This window comes from Mytilus galloprovincialis, chromosome 1, assembly GCF_965363235.1.
Source record: "Mytilus galloprovincialis chromosome 1, xbMytGall1.hap1.1, whole genome shotgun sequence".
NCBI classification, from domain to species: domain Eukaryota; kingdom Metazoa; phylum Mollusca; class Bivalvia; order Mytilida; family Mytilidae; genus Mytilus; species Mytilus galloprovincialis.
This window is the reverse complement of record NC_134838.1, coordinates 37,637,129-37,648,385: the sequence shown is the minus strand read 5'-3', so window position 1 is coordinate 37,648,385 and position 11,257 is coordinate 37,637,129. Positions and strand designations below refer to the sequence as shown.

At 33.1% G+C, this 11,257-nt stretch overlaps 1 protein-coding gene and 1 long non-coding RNA gene across 2 annotated transcripts; both read left to right on the top strand.

Annotated features, from left to right (window-relative positions):
• The first annotated feature begins 286 nt into the window (after positions 1 to 286).
• Positions 287 to 1,194, top strand: LOC143076564 (uncharacterized). The gene is made up of 3 exons (XR_012978716.1): positions 287 to 525; positions 892 to 946; positions 1,162 to 1,194. It is a non-coding gene; the product is annotated as an uncharacterized LOC143076564 (long non-coding RNA).
• LOC143076484 (uncharacterized) lies at positions 1,193 to 10,652 on the top strand. The gene is made up of 5 exons (XM_076252321.1): positions 1,193 to 1,265; positions 1,842 to 1,913; positions 7,122 to 7,364; positions 9,690 to 9,785; positions 10,559 to 10,652. The coding sequence occupies exons 2-5, from the start codon at positions 1,889 to 1,891 to the stop codon at positions 10,564 to 10,566; spliced, it is 372 nt and encodes a 123-aa protein (XP_076108436.1). The 5' UTR covers positions 1,193 to 1,265; positions 1,842 to 1,888; the 3' UTR covers positions 10,567 to 10,652.
• The last annotated feature ends 605 nt before the right edge of the window (positions 10,653 to 11,257 follow it).

Sequence of the window (11,257 nt, the reverse complement as noted above, 5' to 3'; positions counted from 1 at the left end):
AAGAAAGACACACAATTAGAAACAATACACAATCAACACAGACAACTTTTTCTGGAATTGATTCCACGAAGTGTTCGCCTGTTTGTTATTTGGTATATGTCATATTTTCGGTATATAAAGCTGAATATTGTCTCAAGGGTAAAAACATCAAATCAAATTGACATATCTAGAGTGCAGACGATGAAGATTATGCGCTAAGATTGATTAATTTTTTAACCACTTCTAAAAGAAACAAAATGTCCTGGAAACCTCTACCTACAAAGTAAAATACTTGAACCAAACAAAATTTCTAAATGGTTTCTTTCATGCCTTAGTAGACATTCGCCCTTTGTTAATTTGTACACTTTGAAATGGCATTATATTTACATCGTTAGAAACGTCGTTCAGCGGAAATTGTTCCAAAGCTTTGTGACGTTACACGGTGTTTCGCTCTACATAGTAACGTCTGATTGCTGGCACCATGGAAGGCGTACTTCTGTTGTTGAATGCAATCATCATATTGTTTTGTAATACGTATGATTTAAGGTATGTTTTTTACAGTGTTGGTTTAATTGGCTGTAAATAAACAAATCCAGACAAATCCTTAAAAGCAGAGTATTGGTTAAACAAACTTCTGGTCTATTGATTGATAAATGGCCAGGTTTGGAGATGTTTCTTTTTTTTTTTTTTACATAATCTTTTCTGTTATACCTGATCAAGTTGTAGATACATTTACGTTTTTTTTTTTGTTTTTTTTTTTTGTATGCTTTTTTTTTTTTTTTTTATTTACTTCATTTTGTTTTGCTTAAATTGATTGTATGCTTTTGTTGAGCTATTTTTGTCTAATAAACTTGTCAGAAAAACTTTGTTGCAAACATAATCACCGATTTAGTTAATGATTCTTTTTTGTAGACTTGATTTCGCAATCTTATCGAAGCTGATCGACTTTGAGTGTATTACCAGTGAGGTAAGTACATTTCTTTCGGTTTGAACCCGTGAGTTGTGGGATTATGAATCACATTAATAACGGCCCATTTATATAATAACACTTAATCATACAAAATCATCATCCTTCCACCAAGAATACTATGGAAATATTGGTTCCCAATTCCAGCAAGCATTATGTATAGATGCACATTTGAGGCATATCATTTAAAATGTTTGATATTTTTTTTTTTTCAGTTTCGAAGAGTTACAGACCATATCACATGCTCAAATATTTGCTATAGCCGTGGTGTTACTATTTATTCTCTACCAGTTGGTTCTTCAGAGGTCTTCAGAGAAAGGTATACTATTTTATTGCAGATACTCTATCTCTTAAATGGATTCCAGTAAGAAAACCGAAATCATGTAAATTAGATACTTTTGCTTTATAAATCAAAGGGATGCTGAAATAGAACATTTTCTTGAAGGCCGTTGGTAAAATATGAATTTCTTACAAAATCAGATTATATATTATGTTCTCTATAACTATTGTAGAACATTGCATATCTTTTTTTTGTTCGGCCCAAGCAGTTACAATTATAAATTCTTAAAGGCTTTTTGGGGTTCACTAAGGCTACCAATCCAAGTTGAACATTTACTTACGTCTGTACAAGTATATATGCGCCGACTGATGTAATTTTAATCCGAAAAAAATAACTTAAATAATAAAGGCTCTTTGATTTTTTCATGATATCCTAGGAATTTGATTTGTATTTTTTAGCATGTAATTTTTATGAAATACATGTATGTCAAATTGCTTAGTTTCATTCTAGGCTTATGTATATCGTGTATAGAAAAACGTTGTTCGATAACTTTTTTCTTGTTAAATAATCTGATGTTTTCTTTGTCCTTGCTTTAATTTATCCTTGATATTTCAGACGTCGAAAACATTCTGGACCAGTACAGAATAGGACACGCACGAGTAATGGATATTTCAAATTTTAAAAAAGGTAAATCTAGATCTAATCCAATAGTCTTCCGATTAATCCGATTAATAATCTTCAATTAGAATATAGCAAAGTGCTCTCGGCCAATGAAATTGTAGGATTTAATGTGTCTGCATTGTGAAAAATTAATGTGATTTTAACTTTTCTGTTTGATAGCGAGTCGAACGTTCAGCGGTCAATATTACAGGGTGACTGTGAGATGATTACCAGCAGACCGGGTTGTTTGTGCTTTTTTAAAACTACAGCGATCATTCTTCTGTGTGTTTTAATTCGTATCATTTTCACGGTGGGTATGGTTGTCCTGCGAGGGAACGTACTGTGCTGGTGATTCGGTCCTGACGGGTGCTGGTGGGTCCTGATTCTGTGCTGGTGGGTTTGTTTACATTGTATCAGAACGGCAATAAAACGACTGTTTTGTTGCTGAATTTTTCTCTGATGCGTCATAAGTACCATGCAAAGTATATTACAACAATATTATATTGAAAAAGTCGTGCAAGTTCGTTAAACGGAATTGTCCTGTCGCTGTGCTGGTGATAAGAAAAACGGTCCTGGTTCTGTGCTCCTATGTCCTGGTTCTGTGCCTTTATATTTTAGTTAAAAGTGTCATATATTTTATATCATTGATGCTGTACTGTTATTGACTAATTAACTGTTGTCTACTTTCTTGAAATTGACATTGTTGTGAGTCTGTTTACTGTTATTATGAGAGAAAACATACCCCTATTTTTTTTTTAAATTAACTGTAATCTTATTTATTGGCCTGTTAATGGAACCCTTCTTGTCCCCTTTTAAGATAAGAAAATATGTTAACGTTTTTCGGGATTACGATCATTTTGCAAGATCATGAAAATACGTTGTAATTTATACAATACTTATATAAAGTATATGATGTGGTATGTTTGTTGTCAATGGACAAATTTCCATAAGAAACCAAAGGAAGTATGTGTTAACAACCATACGTCATCGTACGACCTTCAACAATAACCCATAAAATAAAAATGTCTTTGGCAGCTTAAAACACATTTGTTTTTGAACAATTGAGTGATGACTATAAGAATGACAATAGTATTGCTGATTTGTTTGTTTGATTGTTTGGTTTTCTTTTTTTTTTGGGGGGGGGGGGGGATAGGGGATAAGTTAGAGCGAGGTTACAGTGAAAATTTTAAGCTTGGAATAGTTTCCCGTAAGATTTAAAAGTTGTATTTTAAAATGTATCTTATAGTTATTAAGAATCACTTGCTGTATCTGTAAGATTTTTTCAACATAATTTTTTTGTCTGAACGGTTATCAGGTATTTTTTTTCGAAAGTTCGATAGAACATTAAAAAAAATACACTATTTTATGAAAGGGCAGACTAGAATATGTCAGAGAATGAAGACGAGATAACCTAGAGAACACTAACAAAACTAAGATTTCTTAGCTTTTTCATTTCAAAATTCCAAAATAAATAAATATCTTAAGAATTACTTGGGAGGAAGTGAACAATGTGTCCTACTTTTCTATATTTAAATATTTCTATGAATAAAAATCAAATGTGCCTTACTTCTAATTGAAAAAATTAAGTAAATGGAAAAATTACCCAACTAAAATACACTTTTATTATAATATTGGTAATATCACTAAGCTTTTACGTTTTGTGTGTCAAACACACCATCTCTGTAGTAATGACTCCTTACTAAGATATTTCAATTCATCCATTTTTTTCTGCATTTTATGATATTGTGAATTCTTAGTATTATTATATGAAAATGTAGCCTTAATTTATATTTAAAAAAACTGAATCTAAAACCAGATATATCAAACATTTTTGTTCCCATCTATCCGTTTTCAGGACTTTAACAATCAACGTAATCACGCCTTGAAAGTAAAATATGTACTCGGCTGTCTGTAATTGACAATTTTTAGACACCCTCCTAAAAAAACAAGCCGGGGTTGGGGGTTCAGAGATGCAAATTAAGTACTTAGATCAATATTTTATCTTTTCGTGTATGGTTTATTACCCCTTCTGTGGCCTGTCAATTACGAAATGTGCAAACTGCAATAGTATCAAAACAGCACAGACAAGGAATAATAGAGATATAATTTTTAAAATATATCAAGGGGAAACTTTTTGCAAAGCATTATTATTTATAGTTCATTATTGTATTTAGTAGAAAAAGAGAATTTGGTGAAAATAAAATCACTTTTTTTGTAGAAAATTCACAGACCTTTGAACAGAGATTTTTGTTATGTTTAGCATGGGATCAACACAAGGATACATTATCGTTAAAAATCTATTTAAAAGTATTTGAAACTACCGTTTGCTTTATTAATTGTGCCTTCAATTTCAAAAAGTTAAAATATCTCGTAGCTTCATACTACCAATTGAGTATAAAACAAGTATATTAGTTTAAAAAAGAAATTCTTAGATTAAACACCTACATTTAACTTTAAAAGGTCATAACAGTTAAAAACAATACAAATCTACACACACAAAAAACTGGCTTTATTTCAACTGGTTATCAACCCGAATCGCTATAAGATCATATATAAGCTCAAGAGTGAATCTAGGAAAAACAATATTCATCAACAAACATGACCATTGTCTGTTAAAGTGTATTCGAGTTTTTAGTTGCAGCCGATTCCATTGAGTATGTAGGCAAAGGTAATATCTTTGGTTAGCTTTCTTGTTAGCTAAACCGTGAATTCATTGTTAGGTAAGGTATATTACCCTCCTTTCGAAGTAGCCTTGTCCTACAGACAGAAAGATGTGTCATTTGTCGGACTAGTCTACCGTCTTAAAGTAGGGAAGTTTACATAACATAACAATGACTTTTCTGTTCAACAAGCAAGATAACCAAAGATATTCCCTTTGTCTACACACTCATTGAAATCGGCGTTAATATTGCAAAAGTTCAAGCACTTAGGGCAAAACTTACCGAGTAAAAAAATCAAAAGGCCAATGTCCATTTACCTTGCACATTTCAGAAAATTCAGATCAGATAACGAAACTGGGTCCAGCAACATTTATAAGCAATTTAAGATTTTGACCTTCACAGTTTCCATTCACCACAAAAATTCTCGTTACAACGAATCATTTTAAATACAAAAATACCAGTTGCAGCCTTTTGTTTATCTGTTGATATATGTATACGGATAAAGTTATGAAACGCAGCAGGGTCACCAGGGTGAGGAGTCCATGTCATCTGAAATAAATGCTTAGCATAGATCTAGAAAGCGACTGACAATCATGACATTAGAAAAACTCTCTACTTTTCGACTTTTTTCGAACAAATAGACACATAAAATGAATAATATAGTATTGTGGAATTTTTAACTTGACGTTTTCAATTCATTGGTGATACCTGTTACTAGGATAACAATCCTGTCAAGTATGAGCTGGGTAAAATATTTCAGTAAAGAAGATGGAAATGTGAAAGTTTCCGTGCGTCAGTTGCAACAGCATTCGAACAGCTAACATGCCTCGTTAGGGTGGAAGCTAAACAGTTCACGAACATTTGATTTGAAACCTTTATTCGTTTAAACAAAGTTATTGAGATTTTGTTGAGGATTTAACCATCTACGACAACAAGATTTTTTTCTAAGAATTTACAGCTCTTCTAATACATTAACTTCAATTCCTCTCAGTTTTTATTTGCCCAATCAAATTAATCCCAGTATGTATTGAAACTCCGCCTCCCTATTGTTTGAAAACATCCAAGCAAACATACAAAAAAAGTCAATCAAAGTTTTTTTTTGCATGCTTTTATAGAAGAGCTGTTCTATATAATGCAAAGAAGCGTTTAAGTCTTTTGTCAAAAAAAACTATCAATTTCTTTTTGTCCTATGTAATCTTCCGTACCATTTCCTTCCATTCATGATTATTAAATTGAAGTGTAAAATATTATAGGTACCTTCTTTATTCCTATATAAGTCTTATGCAAACATAATTATGACAATAACTGTTGTGAGCACAAGATTCACTGCACACTTTTAAAGTTCTGCTTCATCAAACATTAAAATGTGAACTTAAGTTTTGAGACTTTTTTAATCGACACGATTTGGATTTTTGTATATGAGAACATGGTTTATCTATTAGTTGAAAATGCGACTTTGAACTAGCTTTCAGCATGTTCAGTACCTGCGAGCATTCGTTGTTCAATAATGTGTGTCTTTGTGTTATTATTTTGTAGTGTTGGTACACCACTGTAACAATGAAGGAGGAAATGAGGAGGGTTGGTTGGGTGGAATTGGGGAGGGGAATGCGGAGGGCTAGCAAACAAGTCTATGCGGCATGGGCTTTGATCATTGTTGAAGCCTCAATGTAAGGGGCATTTGATATCTTAATAAAACTATTTTTATTTTAGATACTATATATTGTTATCTGATATTGGACGAAAGATGTTGCCCTTTTATGTAATTATGTAATACAAGTTACGATCATTTGAAAACACATATTAAACAGCCAAAATGGATGCACAAGAGCTAAAATAGAAGTCATAGATCCTATTGACAACATTTATCTGCCCAATTTTATTGATTTTGTAACATTTGTTTCAAATATGACCAACTTCTTATTCAAAATCACCAGCACCGTATCAGGACCCACCAGCACAATGACAGGACCCACCAGCACAGTATCAGGACATAAATAAATTGAGAAAATGCTAAATTTTAATTAATTGCAATGTTTTATTCACAAAATAGTTTTGTCGTGTGGATTGCTGTATAGAAAGCGGACTATATGAGCATTTTTGTTTTATTTTTTCAGTTCTAGATTTTCTGAAAATGAGCATTTTTGTGTTACGCTTACTGAAACAGTTTAGAGGGTCAACTTTTTAATGGTTTACATATGAACCCATAAGAAACAAAATTGAAAAATCTCAACCGTTTTCTTCCATTTTTTATGAGTGAAAACGTCAAAAATCATCATTTTCGTCTTTGTTTACATTTTTTCATTTATCACCAGCACCCGTCAGGACCGAATCACCAGCACAGTACGTTCTCTCGCAGGACAACCATACCCACCGTGATTTTACTGCCATGTATCTTTTATCTTCACGTTAGCACCCAATATAAATACGAATAAATTTACCGTCAGAAAAATTAAATGGTATCATGGTTTAACTGCGTGATTTGTTGGAAAAAAATTACAGAATCATAATTTTCAATCTCGATGGAAAATGGTGTGATTTTTTTTATATGATTGTATTCCTTTCTTATTTATTTCAGACGTCGCAAGCCTATTTCATTCCATAGAAATCCAGTCCAAAGATTTACAGAAAAAATATAAAAGAGCAGAATCCATCATTAGGGAACCAGATAATTGTGACCTCATGAGACAAGATATCCAGTCAATGAAACACAACTGGGCTAAAGAATTTACCTGCATCAGCCGATTTGATATTGCCCACTTAAAAGGACAGAAAACTTCAAGCATTAAAGTTCTGCTCACTATGGCTAAAGGATTTGTAGGTAATAGCACTTGCTCAATTAAAAAAAAACAAGTTTTATAAATGCTCAAATATATAAGGTACCAAAAACAAAAGAACTTCATAAATTATCAAAATGTCAAACAGTTTGGTCCGCTTAATTTTCTATCAAATGCCGTAGTTTGAAATGCCCGTATCACCAGATATTTGGAACTCGTTAGAAATGCGTTCTATATATCAAATACCGTAGTTTGTGAAATGCCCGTATCATCAGATATTTGGAACTCGTTAGAAATGCCTTCTATCAAATACCGTAGTTTGAAATGCCCGTATCACCAGATATTTGGAACTCGTTAGAAATGTGTTCTGTCAAATACCGTAGTTTGAAATGCCCGTATCACCAGATATTTGGGACTCGTTAGAAATGCGTTCTATCAAATGCCGTAGTTTGAAATGCCCGTATCACCAGATATTTGGAACTCGTTAGAAATGTGTTCTGTCAAATACCGTAGTTTGAAATGCCCGTATCACCAGATATTTGGGACTCGTTAGAAATGCGTTCTATCAAATGCCGTAGTTTGTGAAATGCCCGTATCACCAGATATTTGGAACTCGTTAGAAATGCGTTCTATCAAATGCCGTAGTTTGTGAAATGCCCGTATCACCAGATATTTGGAACTCGTTAGAAATGCGTTCTATCAAATGCCGTAAATGGTGAAATGCCCGTATCACCAGATATTTGGGACTCGTTTTGGGTTCTATCAAATGTAGTTATTTGTGTAATACCCGTATCACCAGATATTTGGGACTTGTTTTGTTTTTTTTTTCAAATGTTGTAGTTTGAAATGCCCGTATTACCAGATATTTGGGATTTGTATTGCGTTCTATCAAATATCGTAGTTTGAAATTCCCGTATCACCAGCTACGGTATTCTATCTATCAAATACCGTAGCTGAAAATGCCTGTCTCACCACATATTTTGGGCTCGTATTGCTTTCTATCAAATGCCGTAGTTTGAAATGCCGATATCACCAGCTAATTTGGGACTCGTAAATACTTTCTATCAAATACCGTAGTTCAAAATGCCCATCTCACCACATATTTGGGTCTCATTTTGCGTTCTATCAAATACCATAGTTTAAAATTCCCGTATCAACAGAGTTCAAAATGCCCATCTCACCACATATTTGGGTCTCATTTTGCGTTCTATCAAATACCATAGTTTAAAATTCCCGTATCAACAGATATTTGCTGAGATTCGTACTGCGCTCTTTCAAATGCTATTTTGAAATGCCCGTATCACCAGATATTTTGGACTCGTTTTGCGACATATTAAATGCTGTAGTTTGAAATGCCCATATCACCAGATATTTGTGATTCGTATTTGCGTCTAACTAAATGCTGTAATTTGTGAAATTCCCGTATCACTATATATATACAATGTATATTTGGTATTGCCTTCTATCAATTACCGTAGTTTGAAAAGCCCGTAACACCAAATATTTTGGACTCGTTTTGCTCTCTATGAAATACCGTAGTTTGAAATACCCGTATCATTATAGTTGGGGGATATTTTGCGTTCAGTCTATTAAATGCTGTACTTTGAAATGCCTGTATCACAAGATGAATCTGATTCGTTTTGCGTTCAATGAAATGACATAGTTTGAAATGCCCGTATTGTCCGATGTTTGGACTCATTAATCGTTCTATCAAGTGCTTTAGTTTGAAAAGAATTCACGTATCACAATATATTTGGGGCTCGTTTTGCTTTCTATCAAATGCCGTTGTTTGAAATGCTCATATCACAAGATATTTGGTATGCGTTTTCGTTCTATAAAATGCCATACTTTGAAATCTCCATATCACTAGATTTTAGAACTCATCCTGCTTTCTATCAAATGCCGTAGTTTGAAATGCATGTATCGCCAGATATTCGGGACTCGTTTCGTGTTATATCAAATGCGGTAGTTTGAAATGCACGTATAACCAGATATTTTGGATTCGTTATGCGTTCTATCAAATGCCGTAATTTGAAATGCTCGTATCACCAGATGTTTTGATTCGTTTTGCGTTCTATGAAATATCGTAGTTTGAAATGCCCGTATCACCAGATATTTGTGACTCGGTTTACGTTCTATCAAATGCCGAAGTTTGAAATGCCCATATCACCAGATTATTTGGACTCGTTTTGGGTTCTATTAAATGCCATAGTCACTAGATGTTTGTTTTGCGTTCTATCCTTATTGTCTGAATTTCGAATTCTTTCTTAAATTTCGCAATCCCTCACTTTTTCTCTTTCCTATTTGAATTATTTTTTTCGGTATTATATATCTTTAAATATAGTTACTTGTATTTCATTTTAATGCAGACAAAGAATTGGGTATTATTAAGAAGGATATGGCTGAGGACATGCTGTCGCTTGAAACAGTGAATAGGGATGTCAGAACTTTACAGACCTATTTTGGTAAGTTACCATTATTTCCTATACATTACCCGAATAGTTTCTTCATTATTTCATGCAGCTAGCATATAAAAGTATAACAGAAAACAAAATAAGTTAGAATCTACACTAACTTGGTAATATTAGATTTTTCTTAGTATAATTTTGGAAGAACAGCCATGGATATTGCTTACTATCGAAAAATAAAAACATGTGAATGCTATTCCTCAAATAGCATAAAAGTGAGGCGAAAGATAGAAACCAAACTCATAAGTCGAAGCCAGGGCAAAAAACACCAAACGACAAACAACAAACATAGAAAACCAAAGACTGAACAACACAAACTTCACAATAAACTGTGGTAACTCATGTACTCCGGAAGGTTAATCCGATCCTGTTCAAAATTTGGTTGATAAAGATATTATTACATGATTTTTACGACTAAGTTGATAGTCCGATGAAACGTCCGAAACGATTTATTCGTCGCATGTAAATCCATGTTAGGACCGATGTCAAATATTTGACACACATGGACTGATTTGATTAAGAGAAAAACTTTAACTTTGATATTCGAAGGAGTTTAAATTAAGGGCCATATCTTGTAATCTAATTCATATCAATGAAGAAAATATTTTCTTGATCACAAGTCAACAAATTAAAGCAATCTTTACAAAACTATTTATAAAGCACACATAGCTAAATGGTTTTTGTTCTTGGAGCAATAATTATTTTTCATGTATGTTGTTTGTATAAGCTTTTCGTGATTACAAACCATAGTCCTTTTTTCTTCTTTGCAGGAAAGTGAAGTATACTATAGCAGAAGACCTGATCTATATTTTTTCTTATTTTTTCCTTTCTTATTTTAATAAATTTTGTTCCAAGTTGGTTAAATGTTGTATACAGTTGAAATACCAATGAAACTTTTGTTACTAAATTGATTCCTGTGTTTACATTATCCATGCAAAAAACTAAGAAATCAGTTGTTGAGCCATCATAAAAGAATCAAATTGAAAACTACGGACATATTCCTTTCAAAACGAGTAATCTGAATCGAACTCAATTAGAAAGGTTAAAGACACGTTCAGAGCATTGGTCAAGAAAAAAATATTGGGATGACGAAATGTTTTTTTCCACTCCCAGTAGTCCAAGAAGATTGCTTTAACGTGTTACCAACTATGAGCTGGCTGGCTTGGCCCCTGAGATCACGATCCAAGCAATTTATAAAAATGGCAATTATCAAGTTAGAAAATGCCGTTTGACGTCTAAGCACTAAATGCCCGAATGGTAGTCATAAACAGTAATCAGGACGAGAACATACATGTTGTTATGATATGAACTCTGTTGCGCAATAGACGAACACTGATTTTACCATATGAACCACCAACTTATAATGTTGACAATAATGATATAACAATTGCAGTCTTTGCATGATGTCAATACGAAAATATATCGACCTTAAGAAGTTGATCTCAGAATTCGCCCTCAGTCAATATACT

What these genes read in the sequence shown, in the direction of transcription:
- LOC143076484 (XM_076252321.1), top strand. Translation starts at nt 1,889, where the DNA reads ATGGATATTTCAAATTTTAAAAAAG. An exon ending in TATTTCAAATTTTAAAAAAG is followed by an intron (nt 1,914 to 7,121) that starts GTAAATCTAGAT and finishes TATTTATTTCAG; the next exon opens with ACGTCGCAAGCCTATTTCAT. An exon ending in TATGGCTAAAGGATTTGTAG is followed by an intron (nt 7,365 to 9,689) that starts GTAATAGCACTT and finishes ATTTTAATGCAG; the next exon opens with ACAAAGAATTGGGTATTATT.